This window comes from Rana temporaria, chromosome 10, assembly GCF_905171775.1.
Source record: "Rana temporaria chromosome 10, aRanTem1.1, whole genome shotgun sequence".
In the NCBI taxonomy this organism is placed as follows: Eukaryota; Metazoa; Chordata; class Amphibia; order Anura; family Ranidae; genus Rana; species Rana temporaria.
Window position 1 is genome coordinate 58328910 of NC_053498.1, and position 22013 is coordinate 58350922.

At 43.9% G+C, this 22013-nt stretch overlaps 1 protein-coding gene across 4 annotated transcripts in view; it reads left to right on the top strand.

Annotated features, from left to right (window-relative positions):
* Positions 1-22013, top strand: part of PCSK7 (proprotein convertase subtilisin/kexin type 7) — a 119878-nt gene that overhangs the window by 92012 nt on the left and 5853 nt on the right. For all 4 annotated transcript variants that reach the window (XM_040327650.1, XM_040327651.1, XM_040327654.1 and 1 more), the window contains exons 14-15: positions 611-704; positions 17783-17900. In XM_040327650.1, the coding sequence (XP_040183584.1) occupies positions 611-704; positions 17783-17900 (212 nt within the window). The remainder of the gene's footprint in view (positions 1-610; positions 705-17782; positions 17901-22013) is intronic.

Genomic DNA, 22013 nt, shown 5'->3' on the forward strand with positions numbered 1-22013 from the left:
CTGGGTACTCCTGCATGTCATGAATTTTGATTTTATCTATTGGGCATGTGGCTTTATTGACTTCCACAGGGCTGGGAAGCGCTTCTTTATTTGTTTTTTTTGTGCTCATGTCTCATAGGTGCTTGGATGAGTACTTGGAGCTGCCCTTACTGTGGTTATCTACATTTCCCCTTAGAACCTCAATGTGATTGATACTTGCTTTTTTTTCATTGGCAGAGCCTTGATTTAGGTTCTGCCAGACTGTATAGATACAAAGGAGTGACCGCAAAAAAAAAAAAAAATGGCCCATCAAACCTTCCCCAGTTTTTTGTCTGAATATAGATCTGTGTTTTGTTCCAAGCAAATCCACTTACTGTTGACTGACTCGCTACCCCTGCTGAAAGAGTTTTTCCAAGGATAAACTACATCAAATAATACTTTCTGGCATTGGTTTTGAGTTTTCCTCATGCTTGTTATGTCCCTGTGTACCTTTTTGCATATGCAAGATCATTGGGTAAAAGCCAAAAACTGTTTGACTCTTTCTGATGAATATTTGAACTCTGTATAAGCAGCTATGTGAGATCTTTTGATATCTTGACAAATCTAATAACCATGTATTTACCCTGTACAGGAGATGAAACTTTAAAAAAAGGCATTTTTCAGACATGGCAGCTAACACTTTATGGTTCTTCCTGGACACCAGAAGATGTGGAAGAGAGAAGAAGGTGAAAAAAATTGCAATAAAAGGAAATCCAAATGTTGGTACTATATGGAAGCATCAACTGGAAATTTATTTTTTACGCTGGTTTATTCACTTTAATCTGGAGTGTGTCTGTTTTAAATTGTTTTCCTATTCTTGTTACTGAAGAAAGTTCATTGTTGGGCTGCATGCACACCTGGCGTTTTTGAAGCGCGGGCAAATTTCCCACGATTTTGCTCGCAATTTCAAAACGCCCAGGGGTAAATGACAAATCGCACAACACACATTTCAGATGCCTTTTATCCGAATTGCCCCTAAAAATGTTATACGATTCTGGTGCAATTGATCTGCTGCAATCACGGTAAAGTTGAGGCGCTTCTTTTGGGTGACATGCTTCACATGATCATAAAAAAGGTTATGACACCTTTTTAGATGTCATAACTTTTTTTATGATCATTTTGTACCACTTCATATACATCGTATGATGATCTATATGTCCTTAATATTTTATTCTTTTTTACCTATAAATGCAATATTTTTTTATAATTTTGATGTCAATTTAGTGCCTATATAGCAGTGATGGCAAAGCTTGTCACCCCAGATGTTTTGGAACTACATTTCCCATGATGCTCATGCACTCTGCAGTGTAGCTGAGCACCATGGGAAATGTAGTTCCAAAACATCTGGGGTGCCAAGGTTCACCATCACTGCTATATAGTCTCACCGTTTTAGAGGGTTTTCCTTTCGTATAAAGTCCTGCTTAAGGCAGGATCCAGTGCACAAAATCCAAGCACCAACTGTTTTGTGTTCTTGTTGTTTGCTGTTATCCAGCATGTATTTAGGATTGCTGTGTATTCTTTAATAAGTTTGCTTAAACAAAAATCTAGTCCGATACAAATCAATGCAACTTTTCATAATTTACTTATGTATTAAATTTCTCATATGTGAGCAGTGGCAAGTTCCTGAGTTTGACTTGGTAACGGCTTCTGGCAATCTCGGGTACAGCAGAGCTCAGACTAGTGAGATAGGAGCATAAGAGTGACAAAGAGACAAGCTCATCAGCCTGCTGCTTCTCCTTGCACTGTCCAGCCACAGGCTTGGGGGAAAAAAAAGACCTCTAAAGCCCCGTCCGTACACACGATCGGAATTTCCGATGGAAAATGTCAGACGGACTTTTTCCATCGGAAATTCCGACCGTGTGTAGCTCCATCGGAGTAATTCCATCGCAAATTCCGATGAATTCGATTTAGATAGAGAACATGTTCTTTTACTCCGATGGAATTTCATCGGAATTCCAATGTGATTTTGGTCAGACAAAGGTCCGAACGTGTGTACGGGGCTTGAGTGTTAACTGCAGCAGAGAAAAATCAGGTCTCCAGTGTATGTTTAATAACTGGATCTTGACAAATAAGTATCCTTAAGTAGATAAAACGGCTCCCGAACACAGTCACGCTGCTTTTGCATTGTGACAGCAGATGCAGAGAGATCACCCGCCCGCTGTCACACCAAGGGGGATAACGTGAACTGGCTGCCATAGCTGTAACATGTTACACAATTTATCCTAAATATGGGTGGAACATGTTCCAATAGGTGAACTTATGCCTTAAGTGCAGTTGTTCTCAATAGTAAGCAATTAGGGTTAAATACTAGGCAAAAGAAAATCTGTCCATCAAACACAAATGTTGGGGTTGAGGTCTACCTGAAAAAATTGGGACTCGACTCCACAACACATACAGCTTGCAGTTCAGCTCCTCAAACTCCCCAGCACTGCAATTACAGATCTCTGGGGACAACAGTATCGGCAGAATCACCACCATCTTTTTGAAATACCACCTAATAAAGGGAGAAGACGGTTGGGTAGTACGTACTTTGACAGGTTCAAAAGTCTGTACTGGGGATAGCAGATTCAATGATCATAAAGTAGGGTGCTATTTGTGCACCTAACAATATGTACTAATAAACATTTGATTAATTTTATACTGTAAAGCTGAATTCCAGGCAAAGGGTAAATATACAATGTGTTTTTTTTTTTTCCTTTAAAATAAGAAACCTGTTATACTTGCTGGCTCTGTGCAATGGTTTTCCACAGAAGTAGCCTAGATCCTCCTCTTCACAGACCCCCTCTGTTGTGGATTATTTAAAGCTTCTCTTTATAAGCAAATAATTCCATGCACTAATAAGCACAATCATAGCTTTCTTGTATAATGCCAGGAAAGCACGCTTGTATCTCTAAGCAACACAGATGCTGGTATCGCGTTGAGATTAGCAGACCATCTTACCTAGGATCAGCAGCTCCTTTTATTTATACTGCAAACATGAATAACAAAGAAAGGTGTTGGCTTCAGAATCGGCCAATCAGACACTTGTATTCTTTCAAAAGAACCAATCACACACATGTATATATTCAAATAGAATTCCAGTAGTGACATGTGCAGAGCCATGCAGCAACCGTTTTGTGAGACGTGTCTCGCAATTTGAACACTACTTACTTGGCTCTGAACACGAACGTGTACACATTCCCACTGCTACCAATGACGCGAGCCGTACTCCATCATGGCTTGGTGGGTCATAATTTTGTATAACAATATAAAAAGCCGCGCCAGATATCAAAAACAAAATGAATATAGTAGTTCAACAGTCCACAAATGGTATAAGTAATAGTGGATTTTAGATTGGTTCTCCAGCAGAGACAGAATCACTGTATTGATCAGAGGCTGATTTGCATGTAGAGATGTTAGCTTTTCAATGCACCAGGTGACATGCATACAGTGTGTGAGATCCCACCACCGGAATTGTATATCAGCTTACCAGATAGCAAGCCTTTAGTGCAGTTGGCTATAGCCCAGCCACGGCCTTTGAATCCCCTGGGCTAAGATGTTTCAAAATTCCCAATCAAATGGCAGCCTTGAAGTTGAAGGTGGTGCGTGTTTGCGATTTAGGACGCCCCGCACCTCATCAATAACCACAGTAAAACGACAAGCGTAACCCAATCCGGCTCACATGCAGGCAGGAAGATAGAAAGGGACGCAATAGCGCGATATCGTAGGTATAACAGATTTATTAAAAAAGTAATGTACTTACACTTAAGCAGTATAAACACAGCATGTAAATAGGTAAAAAAAGCCGGCCGGCTTACGGAGCCCTCCTCCTAGGCGTGGTGACGTCACTGACGCTGCCTCCAGACGCGTTTCGTCCTATTGGACATTCTCAATGGGGGTAGGGCTAGCAGCAGTATGTCACCTTATATAATAGCCACTCAATGCAAAGGGAGGTCCATAGAAACTGACCCCGCCATCTTTGTTGAGGGAAAATTTTCCCATACAACCGCGCGCAATCTCGCGGCCAGGGAAGGGAGTGTAAGGCGTTCACCAACGTTTTGTAACGAGGATGAGATTACTCTCTCTACAGATTGATAATATAAATATAAAAATAATAATAAAAAAGTGTAGTCTTAATACCTACAGCATAAAGAGGACAGAGGAACCAAGGGAAAAACTATATGTCCGGCACAAGACAAGAATCCCTTGGCTCACTGTGGCCATCTTGTGGACAAAGTTAAAAACTCTTTTAGAAAGAGATAAATTCGTTCCTGACAATACATGGTTTAAGAGGAATCAAGCCTCTAACCTAACGTAAGGTTTTATATGGGTTTTATCGAATATGTTAATAGGAGATTCTCAGAATCTCATATAACATTTAATAAAGTCCTCATCCAAAATTCATTTAATTCATTTTATTAACCAAAATATATAAGGCTTTATAGTGTACTAAAGGCCATTGGGAAAATAATAATAATATAAAAAGTATATAAATATTATATGTAAAAAACAAAAAAAAACAAAACAAAAAAAAAAACAGATCACAGGGCCTGTTGTGATACACACCCTATGGTCAGCGTGATCCAAGGGTCCTTAATGGCCCAAGGGTATAAATTTAAATAGTGTATATAAACTATTCTATTTTTAGTGCTAATTTAATTAATTAACTTAACTTTTTTCACATGTATCGTGAAAAATTACATAAATGCTAGATCCACCCAGTTTATCAAAAAACTCGAGGGGGAAGGGCCAAAAAACGGCCAAAAAACCTGTGCTAAAAATATATAATTAAATACATATAATGTGAGAATATTTTTTTGTGAAAATATTTTTGAGGCTATAGTACCTTCTTTGAACAGAATATGCGAATCCTATAGGAGCAAACTTTAAATCTAAATATTAAACCCAAAACGTAGATATAACCACAGTCTAGGATTTACTTAAAAATATTTTGCCTTAAAATCTTGACTTGAAAAACCGCGTCTGTTTCTATGGGACCCTATGCAAAGGTCACATCAGGCGTTGTTAATAAAAGCATTCACGTCAGTTTCAATGTTCAGGCCATGGGGGCTATATGATTTCAAACGATGGATCCACCCCATTTCCATTTTAGAAATTTCCCTCACCAGATTGCTTCCCCTCCAATGTGCCTTATACTTGTCAATCCCAATGAAAAGGGTATTGGAGGGGTCCCTATGATGTTTAAGCCTGTAGTGATTGGACACGGAGTGGTTCCTAAAGCCCGCTAGGATTTTTGTAATGTGTTCATTAACCCTTACTTGCATTGATCTCTTGGTCCGGCCTACGTATTGCAGCCCGCAAGGGCATTGGACCAAATATACCACCCCTGTAGATGCACAGGTGATGCATGGTGCAATTTTAAATTCTTTTGATGTGACTGTAGAAATGAATGATGTTACACATCTTTGGTGATTGCTACTAAGGGCACATACTCGGCACTTGTTGCATTTGTAGTAGCCTTTAAGCTGATCGAAAAAAACAATACCTCTAAGGGGAGGGTCAATAACGTTAATAGAGATCTTATTTCTAAGAGACTGCACCCCTTTAAAGATCACCTTGGGTTTTGGTGGTAAAATTTCCCTCAACACTGGATCACTCCTGGCGATATGCCAATGTTTGTGGATTAAATGTGAAATGGAACGGTGTTGGATGGAATATGAGGTAATGAAAGGTACACCATCCGAAAATTGACTACCCACACTCCGTTCTCTTTCTTGTAGAAGTTCACCTCTATCTAAAGTTGTGATCTGGTCTAAGGTTTCTCTCAAGGATCGCTCATTGTACCCTTTCTCCAAAAACCTCTCAGTTAGGACCCCCGCTTGATTTAAGAACTCTTGGTGGTCCGAACAATTGCGCCTTAACCTGAGGTATTGGCTCTTAGGAACCCCTTTTAGCCAAGGAGCATGATGACAGCTGTCAGTGGGGATAAAGGCATTGCGGTCAGTATCCTTGAAATAAGTGGAGGTGACAAAGGCACCATTTTTTATACTGATCTTCAAATCCAAATAATGAACACTAACTCGACTTGCCTCATGTTTTAATTCAATCCCCCTGGTGTTAGAGTTGAGATCAGAAATAAACTGATTGAGATCCTCATGTTCACCGGCCCATAGGAGGAGGATGTCATCGATGTACCTTGCCCATAGGGCCACTTGGGGTACATTTCTTAAAAAGATGACATCCTCCTCCCATTTGGCCATAAATAAATTGGCCAGACTAGGGGCATATTTTGCCCCCATAGCCACCCCCGTCTCCTGCTTGTAGAACTCATTGTCAAACCAAAAGTAGTTTGATCCGGCGGCATACTTTAGTAGAGCCATGATAAATTCTATCTGTTTAGTATTTAGGCCTGATTCTTTAGACAGAAAATACAGAACTGCCTCCATGCCTAAGGCATGATGGTATATAACGACTTCACGTCTATAGTTACCATCCACATATTTGGAATCACTGTGAAACTGGACAGGATGTTCATTATGTGTCTCGAGTCCTTGACATACGAAGGCATCCTTTTGACTAAAGGCTGTAAATAGAAGTCAATATATCTGCCCACCCGGGACGTGATTGAATCTATCCCACTAACAATGGGACGTCCCGGGGGGCAGATTGGATCCTTGTGCAGTTTTTTTTTACATATAATATTTATATACTTTTTATATTATTATTATTTTCCCAATGGCCTTTAGTACACTATAAAGCCTTATATATTTTGGTTAATAAAATGAATTAAATGAATTTTGGATGAGGACTTTATTAAATGTTATATGAGATTCTGAGAATCTCCTATTAACATATTCGATAAAACCCATATAAAACCTTACGTTAGGTTAGAGGCTTGATTCCTCTTAAACCATGTATTGTCAGGAACGAATTTATCTCTTTCTAAAAGAGTTTTTAACTTTGTCCACAAGATGGCCACAGTGAGCCAAGGGATTCTTGTCTTGTGCCGGACATATAGTTTTTCCCTTGGTTCCTCTGTCCTCTTTATGCTGTAGGTATTAAGACTACACTTTTTTATTATTATTTTTATATTTATATTATCAATCTGTAGAGAGAGTAATCTCATCCTCGTTACAAAACGTTGGTGAACGCCTTACACTCCCTTCCCTGGCCGCGAGATTGCGCGCGGTTGTATGGGAAAATTTTCCCTCAACAAAGATGGCGGGGTCAGTTTCTATGGACCTCCCTTTGCATTGAGTGGCTATTATATAAGGTGACACACTGCTGCTAGCCCTACCCCCATTGAGAATGTCCAATAGGACGAAACGCGTCTGGAGGCAGCGTCAGTGACGTCACCACGCCTAGGAGGAGGGCTCCGTAAGCCGGCCGGCTTTTTTTACCTATTTACATGCTGTGTTTATACTGCTTAAGTGTAAGTACATTACTTTTTTAATAAATCTGTTATACCTACGATATCGCGCTATTGCGTCCCTTTCTATCTTCCTGCCTGCATGTGAGCCGGATTGGGTTACGCTTGTCGTTTTACTGTGGTTATTGATGAGGTGCGGGGCGTCCTAAATCGCAAACACGCACCACCTTCAACTTCAAGGCTGCCATTTGATTGGGAATTTTGAAACATCTTAGCCCAGGGGATTCAAAGGCCGTGGCTGGGCTATAGCCAACTGCACTAAAGGCTTGCTATCTGGTAAGCTGATATACAATTCCGGTGGTGGGATCTCACACACTGTATGCATGTCACCTGGTGCATTGAAAAGCTAACATCTCTACATGCAAATCAGCCTCTGATCAATACAGTGATTCTGTCTCTGCTGGAGAACCAATCTAAAATCCACTATTACTTATACCATTTGTGGACTGTTGAACTACTATATTCATTTTGTTTTTGATATCTGGCGCGGCTTTTTATATTGTTTTATTTTCTTGTCATCACACGCTAGCCGCTGCCTGAATTTACTGTGTTGTGATAGCGCGGTTTTTTGGTGTATATTTACATAATTTTGTATGGTTATGCTATGGTTCTATATATACCAAAGAAAAGAGCATGCCCCTACTGATTTACCTGTTCAAAAATACCCAAAAGACCCTCTAGTGAAGTCACTCCTTTATTTGTTATGCTATGGTTCCCATGTACGCAGATCTGCTTACTAGGAGCATTCATGCAATCGCCATGAGGGGGCCAGTGTCTTGGTGAGGCATGAACGAACATCCTTAAAAGAGTAAACAGATCTGCCGTGTCCACGGGAAGGTTTCCGCAGCCATTGATCTTCTCCCAACGTCTGTATGTGCAAACACGCTCGCATGGGCGTATTACAGCAAAACTGACACTGGGAAACATCTAAAAACATACATTAATAAAAATTTCCACAACACCTCTGATGCTCCTGCCCCCCCCCCTTCCCTAAGTGCTTCCAAAGCAAGCCATTTTCTATGGGGGCACTTCTGTAGGCCGCACCCTTGCGGTCTGCGTCTGTTGACAGACAGCGGATTTCGGCGCGGCTGTCTCTGAGAATGAGGAGGGAGAGAGCAGGGCGGCCCCTGCTGTTGTGCACATTGCTGGATCGAGATCAGGCTCAGGTAAGTATAAGGGAGGCTGGGGGGGTTGAACTTCATGCCGAAGGTTTTTTGCCTTTAAAACCACTTTAATGGACATTTTATTAGGAGCACTTTATTGAATATTATTTTGCAGTAGAAGGTTTACATATGAATTTCTCTATGGCTGCAACATATATTGTAAAGCACATCTTGAGCAGGTTTTATTGATGTATAGTATATAAGCAGGTGGGAAAATGCTGTAAATTTAGAATGCTTTCAGAATTAGAAGTGTTAGTAGTTTATTAGTTTATTAACTAAATGGAAAGTAAATGGCATAAATTCTTCTAGGTACACTTGCACACAGTTTTTGAAGAAACTTGGTATGTGGGTTATTCCAGACATCTTGAAGAGCTACGTACACTGCACACTGCCAAAAATCCTTCTGCCTCTTCATGTAATCCCAGACAGACTCGATTTTGACATCAGGGCTCTGTGGGTGCCAAACCATCATTTCCGGGACTCCCTGTTCTTCTTTACACTGAAGTTCTTAAAGTGTTATTAAAGCCCCAAATTTTTGTTTATTAAAATAATAAACATGGTATGCTTACTTACTCTGTACAATGCTTGGGCACAGAGTAGCCACGATCCTTCTCTTTTGGGGGCCCCCTGCCGCTGGGGATCCTGGCTCCTTATCCTAGGCTAGTGCCCTCATAAAAAGCCTGTTTCTATGGGGGTACTCTTGCAGGCTTGCTTCCAAGCTGCCCTGTCTGCATCTAATTGACTCAGACAGGGTGGCAGCTCAGTCCTACCCCCACTCCTTGGTTAGAGGATTTGATTGACAGCAGCAAGAGCTATCAATCTTCCCAGTGAGGGGGGACAAAGCCGGGCGAGCTGCTGTTCTCCTACACAACGCTGGACTAAGATTCAGGTTAGGTAAATATTAGGTAAGGGGGGGCTGAGGAGGATTGTGCAGCACAGAAGCTTTTTTACCTTAATGCATAGAATGTAAAAGGAAGTAAACTTCCATCTTTAAGTTTTACCAATAGGTAAGCTCGTATTAAGGCTTACCTATAGGTAGTGTAAAACGCTCCTAAACATGCACCGTTTAGGAGATATTTGCTGTCCTAGCAGTCAGTTACGTCACTGGCGCATGCGCTCTGAAGCAATGAATGTGCTATTTCTTCAAAGCAGTGTGCCATGACTGGCGGCTCCCGCCAGTCACAGAGCCAGAGCCGCGAACCTAGGAGGATCGGTTATAGATGGACGCCGTCCCCAGCGTTGACATCACATCGCTGGAAGGCTTTTTTTTTTTTCAGGTAAGTTTCACATTATGCCTTAGCCTGGCAGGTAAGGTAAGGCAAGGAGAAAAAAATAAATACCCTTAAGGTATTAGAACAACTTTAATGACATTGGCTGTATGTTTGGGATCATTGCACTGCTGCATTATGAATTTGGGGCCGTTTACACGCCTCCCTGATGGTATGGCATGATTCATGGCAATTGGGAAGCAGCAGCTGCATGTATGCAGTCATTACACTCTGCAATCTGACATCCGTGTGGGTGAATGCCCCTAAACTCGCCATATCTGCGTTTTGGGGTCTGTACACCCAAAATAATGTCAGATTTGGAGCAGTTACTGTGTCCATGCAGCCCTTGTGTCCCAATTGACATGAATGGGACTGCCTGCACAGGAATGCATGAAACACCTGGATTATACCTCAGACAGGAGGCTCATATCTTATGCATTATCTTTCTTTAATAATGCCCATAGCAGAAATACAGTAAACATTTATTGTAACTTAAAAGAAAAAATTCAAAGAACTACCCTTCCCAGCAGTCCCTGGGCCAGTGTAGCCCCTCCCAGACCGTAGTCTATATAAGGGACTGTCTGAGGTAACCTCTTCCTCTTTCTTTCTGCTCATGGCAGAGCACACAAGATAAGTATTTCATGTACCTTTATTATTTACAAGATAGGTATTTCATGTACCTTTATTATTTACAAGATAGGTATTTCATGTACCTTTATTATTTACAGGATAGGTACTTCTTGTATCTTTATTATTTACAAGATAGGTGTTTCATGTACCTTTATTGTTTGATTGTATATATGGTCTCTAATACCGAGTGCCCAGGTGTCGGGTGATTTTGTTCAGTCTTGACTGATATGTTTGAGGTATTGTGGAACATGGGGAGTTTCCCTGGAATTCCTCCCTGATACCGAATGCCCCGGTGTCAGGTATTTTGTCAGAATTGATTGTTCTGTAGTTTTTGGAAGATTTGGAATACTGGGGGTTCTCCCTGCTATCCCCCGTTTCTGCGCTTTATTTCTGTCTGCCTGACACCGGACCGGTGTCAGGCAGATATGTTTGAGAGGCCACGTTTGTTTGTTTCCAATTTCTTTGACGTCGGAGCACTGCGGCGTCCGTGCGGGATCCGCGCTGTTTTTCATTCGCTCCCTCGGTGGGCGCCATGCCTGGGCAACTGTCCCCCCCCCTCCCTCCCCACGCTCCCCTTCGCGCGCTCAGGTGGGGGGCGGGGTCTCCGCCGCGGCCGCTCCTCTCCTCTCTTTCGGTGCCTCTCTCGGTATCGAGAGCGAGACGGGGGAGAACGGTTCTCATCGACCGTTCCGTCCCTCACAACCTCGGGCCAATAAGAACTCCAGAGGCCGTAGTCTCGCGAGACTTCCCTCTGGAGTTAGAATCTCCTCAGGCTCCCCTCACACCGCAGGATGTCCTTCCCAGCGGTGTCGTAGCCAGGAACCTGCTGCTGTTTCACCATGCTTTCAACCACTAGATGGCAGTACATCTTTTCAGATATATATATATATATATATAAATATATATATTTCATTCCAATGAATCAATATCTAATAAATAAATTAATTAATTAATTAAATTAAATAATTTAAATAACCGAATCTACAATAAATAATTCAATATATACTCAAATTATATTTCTGGGGAATTTATTCCCTAGAACATATACCTTATTTATCCGAATAAATAAATAATCAATATGTAGATAGATCAATAAATCAATAAATTAAATAAAGAAATTATAGCATGTTTATCTCCAGGGAATTTATTCCCTACAACATACTCCTAATAAATAATGAATTAAATAACTATCTAAGGATTGAATGAATAAATACATTTATTATTAATGATATTATTATTAATATATATTATTACTTATAATATATAACTAAATCCATTATTCAGTTTTACATATAATAAATTATAGATGGATTGTACAAATTATATATTCATTATATAAATAAATTATACAAATATGTATAAAAAATTGTATTGAATTGTACAAAGATTCTACAATTTAATGAATATCATGGCATTGTTCATGCCGGTACCCCGGATAGGGTGGACACAGTCCTAGGAGGCCAAATCTCAACAGTGTTACACAGTTGCCAAAACTGATCGGTAGACCAATCTTTACGACCATGGCGTCGGTTACCCCCGCCTGCACACCATATGCCTGGACCATCTGGCAACGGTCTACCACCCCTGAGAAGGGCTGGGCGTTCCAAAACGCTGCCACGTTTCTGTGGTCCTTGACTCCCCGACAGGGGAAGTAAATAATATGTCCCAGGCAGTACCCTACCCGGACTGCCGACCCACTGCCCTCCCAGACTCCGACCGACCCCCGAGCCTCGGGGAGATGCACATGCAGAGGCAGCGATCCGTTAGACGGACTAAGCCAGACCCATTCGTGGACTCTTCCAGAGTTGTCCGCGGAGTCTGAGGCGGCTAACACCTTGAGTCTGAGGTTGTAGATGATGAGAATGATGATGAGTGTTAGGGCAGTGGGCACATGGCGCTCTATGACGACGCCAACCCTGTTCCCAGGGTAACACTCTATGGATTCTCGTAGAGAGCCATTATAGATCCGGGGGCGATATGCCATCCACACTCCGATGACTGGGCACCTCCACCCGAGGTGATCCAATATATCACATAATGGACCCGGAGATCGGTCGAAAAACTCACCGAATCATTTTCAGGGCGTAACCCCCTTCCTTTACCATTTATGGCTGTGCACACTCCCGAGGTGAACCCCATACCCTGGGGGTATCCCACCATACACGGGAAATCCCCCAAGCTGGGAATAGAGAGGTCCTTCGGATCATACAGACCAGGGCCTTGGATCTTTGGGACCTATCACCATCATCCCACACCTTAGTGAGCAGGCCACGCCGCTGAACAGCCGACTGACCTGTCCCAAATCGGGGCTGGGCCCAACGGGCGGTCGCCTCCTGGGATGCGTGGACACTACGGGTCCGACTGGACACCGCCGCTCGAATCTTAACGTGGCTTGTTCCCCAGCTGTCTCACCTAGCCGAATCAGACCCCGGTCCGACCACCGAGGGCAGGCTAGTCGGGATCACGCTGATTAAGATATTCCAAGACGGTAGGGCTCTATTCCATCCCGGATGAGCCCAAACGTCATCAAAGTCTAACACGGTACAGTGCCGGTCTATCAGGATTATAGGACCGGAGATGGACCTAGTCCCTCTTTCCTCGGTCTTCAGACCTGAACACCGCCCTAATAGACAACGAATTGCAGGGCCTCTGGTTCACCCAAACGATAGTGGAGACGGACCCGCTCTCCCCGGGTTTCCCCAAGAACGTCTTCCTGGTCAGGAAAGGAGGGCGGTTATCACCCGGTAGTAACTTGAGAAATCTCTCGTAATTACCGTATACAGTGACGACATTCTGCGACACAAAGGGTGAGGTTGATTATCTACTTGGACGACCTACTCTTAATGGCTCGTACCCCTCGCCTGGCGAACGAATACGCCTCCGGGACAGTCCCCCATAGATCACGGGGAATCTATCCTCTCCCCATCTCAGGAGGTAGAGTTTTAGGGTTCTTGGTGGACACCAACCTAGTGCTCCTTCGGCTACCCATGACCACTTGGCCGCCATCTGCACGAGGTCAGTATCGTGCTGGGCTAACGACGGGTATCCTTACGCGGACTGGCTCGCCTGGTTGGCCTGTTTCTGGCGTTAATCCAGGCCATTTGTCCAGCTTCTTTCACTATCGAGACCTTCAGAGTCTCAGTCCCTACGTCTTTGCCAGGGGCTTCACTGTGCAGACGTCGTCACTCTGGACACGGAAGCCATAATTGAACTACGGTGGTGGCTACGTCAGGTCGACAGATGGCACGGCAGGTCCACCTGCAACTCCACTACGGATTCATCTTGGAATAGGTTGCCAACCACCTCGGTTGGGGTACTCGATGCGGTCCCTCGTCCACAGGAGGGGCGTGGCCCACAGCGGAGTCTCTGCTGCACGTTCACACGTGGAAATCCTGACGACCGCCTTGCCATCAGGACTCTAATGCCACACACGTCCACCTAATGGATCTAGCAAGATCTCTGACATTTCTGCCTGGAACGCGACATCGTTCCAGCTGCGAAATGTACCCCAGGCACTTCCGCTATGGTGTTAGATTGGAATTCTCGTTACCCGCCCAATTCCATCGACTGACGACTGCACCGGTCAGTGTTCCTGGCCCTTGCTCCCTTATGGGATCCTTTCTCTCCCCAGTCTGTACGGGGATCTGCACCCTCTATTCACGACGCACGTCCTACTTCTCTTCGCATGGTTGGGTTTTCGGGGTGTCGGTCACGGACAGTGACCTTTTCTTTTATAACGGGGGTTCCACTTGCCTTGATCTAGGCCTTGGGACTAGATATACATTTCGATCATCCGGAGGACTCTGGGTTAGTTGGTGATCAACGACAAGTTAACCTCATGAAGGCGTTCGTCTGAGATGACCAACTACCTGGTGGACTCGTTTGAGTCCGGGAGGTCCTATAGCTCCCCTGCGCCTTCCGCGCTGCAAACTCGGACTACCGCTCCCTTGTAGACTTACTACCGGTGGGATAACACCCATGGTGTACCGACTTAGTAAGCGTTAAGTTTCAACGCCCATCACACCCAGGGTATCAACGCTCTTGGGAGGTGATCAGTGGTCCTGACCACGCGCCAGGACTGGGGGGACAATCTCACTCTGTCGGAGGTTATTGTCGTTTGAGCTACTGCCCCCTTGTGTCTGATTCCGTCAGACGCATATCGGGTGTCACGACGTTGGCCATTCCAGGCGTCGGATCCCGCCTCGGAGAGTCGGGGTTTTTCCATCGTGCGTAGGACAGCGGCGGGACTTCATCGTTTTTTTTCTACCCGTTCTTCCCCGCACATCATACTCCGTTGTCTACGGATTTCTTAGTCCTTCACGGTCCCACTGCGATCTTCGCATCTCTTCCTACTCCTCATTCCTACGCTAAACCTCAGTTTCCGGTTTCCTCAGCTACGCTAGCCAGAGGGGTACGATCAATCATGGAAATGGCAGCGTCTTACGTAACCCCGTTGGGCGCCCACCCCTCCAGAGGAGCGGTGGCTCCTAGGTCATCACCCCGGGCGGCTCCCTATAGGATTTACGGCTAGTGGCGGACTGGTAACCACGATTGCTTTCCGCCAATTCTGCTTGGATCGGAGGAACACATATCTATATCAATTTTGTAGTTGTTTCATTTGTTATCATCTATATATGCATTGTTATAGCTTTGAACTTGCATAAGATATGAGCCTCCTGTCTGAGGTATAATTCGAGATTTTCCTAGCTTGTGACGGAAAATATTGATTATATGAAGACAGGAGGCGAGTATCTTCCCTCCCGACCCAACCCTGTCACGAGGTTGTCTCTCTCTCGTTCTAGACTGTTGAACCACACACCCTGCAAGTCGGAGGCTGGTACGCCCCGGCAGTTCGTTTTCACTAACCCCGTCGGGATTGCTGTTCCGTTTCGATCCATGGGTTTAGTTCACCGCAGATGGAGGCTCCTACTACGTTCCAGATCCGGAGTCGGGATGCCGTTGTGCCGTTGACTGAATCCGTTGGTCCATGTTCCTGAAGACGACTGACCGGTCGGCTCCGAATGGTTTTGGTTTTCCTATAGTCCCCGTTGGGATGAAGTTGGTCCGGATGAAGTTGGTCCGTGTTGGCCTTGTCCTTTCGTTTCCTCCAGATTCAGATGTTGTGTTCTGGTCGGAAGGTTCCCGGCAGCCGCGGAGATGTCTAATTGGACTTTCGGTTCCTGTTTACACTAATTCGCATGAAGAAAGAGGAAGAGGTTACCTCAGACAGTCCCTTATATAGACTACGGTCTGGGAGGGGCTACACTGGCCCAGGGACTGCTGGGAAGGGTAGTTCTTTGAATTTTTTCTTTTAAGTTACAATAAATGTTTACTGTATTTCTGCTATGGGCATTATTAAAGAAAGATAATGCATAAGATACTCGCCTCCTGTCTTCATATAATCAATATTTTCCGTCACAAGCTAGGAAAATCTCGAATTATACTGGGGACTGTTTAACCTTGCCTCCTAAGCCCTTCCCACCATGAATGCAATTTGGCCACACCGACTGCTCCACTACATGGGTTTTCCCAAAAATGCACCCAACATATTATCTTGCACACAGGCCCACTGATTTCATAAAACGCCCCTGACCGTGGTATTTGGTTATGTAATTAGAACAGGGAGGTTTTGCACAAACTTTTATATGTGGTTGTAAGTGCGTTATGTTCCTGGAACTCATTAGAACTGAAAGCGGAACTTTAGTAATTTTTTCATCTGTTTATCTTTCTATCTATTAAATCTTCTGCCCTTATTGTTTTAACTTTGGATAGTAAAATGTATATATATTTTTTTCTGCCTGTAAATACCTTATACAGCCCACTTCCTGTTTCTTGTCTGGTAAAAAGCCTAGGCTTATGACATTATGCACTTGCTAGGTGACAGAAAGACCAGGGACTTCAGCCTGAAGCCGGGGGGGGGGGGGGGGGGGGCGCGGCCGGTGGAGTGGCGCAGGGTGACCTACCTGACACATACCCAGACCTACGTGAGTGTGTGTATGTGTCAGTACACACTGACATAACCTGCATACACTGACCTGTCCTGACTACACTGACCTGTCCAGCATACTCTGACCTGACTACACTGACCTGACTACACACACTGACCTGACCTGCATACACTACACTACACTGACCTGACCTGCATTGCATACACTGACCTGACCCGACTACACTGACCTGACCTGACCCGACTGACTACACTGACCTGACCTGACCCGACTACACTGACCCGACCCGACTACACTGACCCGACCCGACTACACTGACCCGACCCGACTACACTGACCCGACCCGACTACACTGACCCGACCCGACTACACTGACCTGACCCGCATTGCGTACACTGACCTGACCCGACTACACTGACCTGACCCGCATTGCGTACACTGACCTGACTACACTGACCTGCATTGCATACACTAACCTGACCTGCATACACTGACCTGACTACACTGACCTGACCTGCATACACTGACTACACTGACCTACATACATACACAACCACTGACGTCACCTACCTCAGCCGTGATGTGCCCGTCATAGCGATGGAGCCAAGGAGGAGACAGGAGAGGAGAGCCACAGGGAGTGGGGATGTGGCGTGGCGGGCAGCCGTGGTGCCATAGGAGAGGAGGCTCAGGAGCCGTGGAGAGCCTCCGAACCAAGCGGGGATGTCGCATTGCGCGCCGGGAGCGGGCGGCATTGTAATTCCCGCCTTCTAAGCTTGCGGCGCCTATGATGGACGTCACACGTCCCGCGGTCCCGGATTGGACCAGTGGGACATCCATCATAGGCGCTGCAAGCTCCAGAAGGCGGGACCTGCTCTGTCACTCGGCGGCGATCGGAAACAAAATGGTCCCTGCGCGGCGGCACTCTGGGATATTTATTAAATGCTCTAAGAGCGAAACTCTGGGCTTTTCACCGACCCATTCGGGGCTCCAGCCTCCCCAGCCAACCCCTAACAACGCCCCTGCTCTCACTCCAATGAGAGCTGCAGAGTTGGCGGTGTGTGTCTGTGTAAATCCAGGAAGTGAACAGGCTTTAGCTGCCCACAGTTAAAATGGATGCAGCCAGACTCAATGTAGGGAAATTTCTGCAGCATATTTGGCAAGTACAGAATAACAGTATATATAAAATAATAGACAAAATGGTTGGAGGGAAGCTTCAGAATGGCAAAGATGTTTTTATTAAAAATTATGTGAGCAGACTGCAGTTCATCTTAAAGAAGCTGTTTGGGTAACCTATTAAACGTCTTTAACATTACAGAACATGTTTCATTTGTGCAGGGCTATTTATGTATATAAAAAAAAAGCTGATGTATTGTTTCTGTTTATTAGGCTTGTGGAACTTGCTCAGAGTGGTGAGTTTCTCAATGAAAACTTTTCCCTGCCTTGTCCTCCTGGCCTGGAGATATCTGAACAGGAAAGCTATACCATTACTAATAACACCCTACGGGTAAGAATCGGTTACATTTTTTACAATGGCACGTGATTAGTAAAATCTGTCTGTCAAATACTAGTTTGTTCCACACAATTTTATTAATTTGTGCTAAAAAATCTATTATTTCCCCACCATATTTTATTAAAGTATATTTCCACTTTTGTGGAGAAAAAATAGCAAAGAAAAAAAAAATACAGTATACACACTTGCTACACAAGTCGTATTGTAATTAGTGGGAATGCTCAATAGCATTCCCAGTATTGTTATTTGTTTGTTTTTTGTTATTCTCAATTAGTGGGAATGCTTAATTGCATTCCCAGTATTGTTATTCGTTTTTTATTATTCCTAATTTTAATTTTATTCCGTACGTTTTTTTGGCTCTGTGTAACTTCTGCATACTTTCAGCTATTAAGACCATTCAACTTTTAAAATGTTCAGCTCTTTCAGCTAAAGATGGGACTTTTTTTCTACTATTAAGGTCTCATGCACACTGGACGTTTTTGTTTTTTACAGCAGCTGTTTTTGGCAGTAAACATTTTTTTCTACAGTTAATAAACTCTCCATCATGTTATCCTATGTGTCCATGCACACATAGGCTGTTATAAGCAGTTTTGGGCAGTGGCGTTTTGAACAGTAAAAAAAAACTAGTGGGTTCTGAGAGACGTTTTTCAGCTGTAAAAACGCTCTAACGCTGATGAGCGCTCAAAAACGTCACTCACCATTAAGGAAAAACATTTTTTTTCTTCAACCAAAAAAATGCTAACGTGGAAAAACGCTATTGAAAAAACGTTGAAAAAAGTTGAAAAACTCACTGCCAAGCTACTGGCGTTTTTATAACGTTATTTTAACGTCCAGTGTGCATGAGGCCTTATGCCCCGTACACACGATCACTTTTTGTCATGAAATAAAATTACATTTTTAAAAATGTCATTTAAAATGATGGTGTGTGGGCTTCACATCGTTTTCCGTTTTTCTAAAAAACGACAACAAAAAATTCGAACATGCTTCAATTTTTTATGTCATTTTTGAAAATGTCATTTTTTGTGTTGTAAAAAATGATCGTGTGTGGGCTAAAACTACGTTTTAAACCCGCGCATGCCCAGAAGCAAGTTATGAGCCGAATAGAACTTCCCCTTTAGAGTGCCGTCGTACGTGTTGTACGTCACCGCGCTTTGTTCATCATTTTTCAAAAACGATGGTTTGTGGGCAACGTAGTTTTTTATGATGAAGTTGGAAAAAACGTCGTTTTTTTAATGATGAAAAATTTCTTTTTTTTTTTTCATGACAAAAAGTGATCGTGTGTACAGGGCATTAAACTTTTGAAAATATTAAGCTTTTTAACACCTTTTTTTTAACATTGAAGTCAATGAGAGCATGCTTCAAATCCTTAAAATCTTCTCTGCTCCCAAAAGTTCCAGCCCCTTTATACTTTCATCTAGACACCAAACAAACTTTAAAATGTTCACAAAATATTCAGCTATCCGACTATATCTTTTCAGTTTGATATCTTTTACAGTTTTTGTGAAAAAGCTGTTTTAAGTTTAGTGATCATTTCAGGAAATTTTAGCGATTAAACAGAGTGTCTATGGGGCTGGTTAGAGTGGATGATGTCATCGCTACAGCACAGAGCTTTAATAAAATCATCTTGGTTCCTTCTCTATAAATTGCTCTCACGCCCACAAGATCTACTTATACACAATTTATACATCAAAACATAGGTATTTTTGTCTAGTTTCAGGCAATGTGCTCAGTTTTGTGATATGCCTTTTACTTTTGGCTGGTTGAGCTTCAAAATGACAAGAGTTATACACTTTCTTCTATTGACTGTCCTATATAAAATTCTCCAGATTTCCCAGCGAAACGCACAGTGAACTTTTTTAAATCGGTGACATGCCCACATTTTTAAGTTTATCAACATAAATTTTATGCCGATATGTTCACACGTGTGTCTCTAAGGCCCCCCGTACAGACGACTGAACATGTCTGCTGAAACTGGTCCGCGGACCAGTTTCAGCAGACATGTTCGGTCGTCTGTACAGCCGAGCGGACAGGATTCCAGCGTACATTTGCCCGCCGGGCCTTTTTCGAGCGGGCAAATATTTCTAAACATGTTTAGAAACATGCCCGCTGGAATCCTGTCCGTCGGACATGTTCGGTCGTCTGTACAGACCTACCGTACATGTCCGAGCGGCCGCCATCCCTCGCATGCGTCGAATGACTTTGACGCATGTGTGAAAGCATTGAACTGCCAGGGCCGCGCACGTCGCCGCGTCATCGTGTCGGCGACGGCGCGGCCTCGTCGCTGCGTATCGAGTACGCGCAGATTTCTGTATGATGGTGTGTACAGCCATCATACAGAAATCTCCGGGCAGACATGTACGCTGAAAACGGTCCGGCGGACCGTTTTCATCGTACATGTTTGCCCGTCTGTACGAGGCCTAACGGTGAAGTCGCTGTTTCGATATCATGTGCTGTTGTGGATTTATTAAGGCTTGTTTGAAGGGTTCTCTCACTCATTAGGTGTGGAGATTAATGATCAAAGAGAGGCTTTATAAGTACTGAAGGAACACAGTGTTTTTTTTCCTTAATGTATCCTATGCATTAAGATGAAAAAGATCTGATTACCGGCCCCCCCAGCCCCCAGTTTTACTTACCTGAGACCTGGAAAGTCCTGGATCTTTGCCCAGGCTTCTTCGCAGCCATTGACTCGCGCTGCTGTCAATCAAATCCAATGACGCGGGCAGCTATGGACGCCGAATGCAGGACTCGTAAACGCGCCCGCAAGGTAACCCCCTTGGAAGAGCGCTTCCCAGAGGGGGTTATCTGAGGCAGGGAGGAGCCGAGACAGCCGCCGAGGGACCCCAGAACAGGTGGATCGGGCCACAGGCTCGCTTTCCACTAGTGCGACTTGGGACTGCAAAGTCGCATGATAAGTTGTACCCCATGCTTTCCAATGAGTACTGTTCATATCTGTGCCCATAGACCTCAAGAATACACAGGCATTGCTTCAAGTCTCATCAAAATTGCAGCAACAATCGTGGCAAAATCGCACAACTCTGGGGTTGTACAAGTGGAAACCTAGCCTTAAAACCAATTGTCACTCAGTTAGGTTTTGCATCTACTTCAAGTGATTTGGGACAAGGCATAGCTGACACTCTGTCAAGTCCTAATTTTAGTATCTGCTGCAAGAAGTACGGTTTTCAGCACAGTAGTGACATCATCAGTAGTGACATCACCAGATTTCACTTCAAATCTCATGACACTAGCAGTTAGAAACAATACCTCAGTCTTTTACTGCAGATATATAGTCATGGGGCTGTAGGCACAGAATTGCCCAGGCACCCTCGTATATCAAAAAGTGCACAGCTATTTTTAAGGAGGTGTTCTAGACAAAAGGTACATTTTTAGGATGCTACAATTTGACTTGTTTTTCTAACTTAACTTAAATGAACAGACTTCCAGATAAAAACCTGTCTAAATAAAAAGTCCTTTCCGTCCCCTTGCTTCGAGTGACAGGGTTTTTACATATCTCGTGCACTAGCTTGGACACATGCACATTCCTGGATGTTTATCATAATATAATACACAGTTCATTGTGAGAGGTAATGTATATCACTCGACGCAAGGGGACGGAAAGGACTTTTTAGTCTGTTAATTTTCACTGAACAATAAAAGAGGATTGCTCAGAGCTGGATTAACTCTGTGTGGCAAGACTGGGCACAGATGATAGGAAATCTTATTCTCTACATTGTGACAGCGATGGCTACATAGCATGTGTCAGGACAGGAATAGACACATTTTGTCTCGGAGACCCACATGAAAAGGTGACAACCCAGCACAGCATTTGAAAAACATTTACACCCAATAACAAGAGGTACCTGGACAAGGGGTCCTTATGGCACAAACACCAGGTGTTAGGTTATTAAAGGGAAACAGAAAGCAGGCGCCACTTAGATAAAACTGTACACTTTAATAATAAAATAGTATCAAAGCACTCACATAGTGGTACTGTATGCAGGCGTGTGTGGTAGTCCAATTAACAGTCAGTCCTCAGCTCGTGTGGATGGTCCCTGTAGCTATAGGTGCTGGCTGCGCTTCGCCGCATGTGGGGGTGCCGGTTCACTGTCT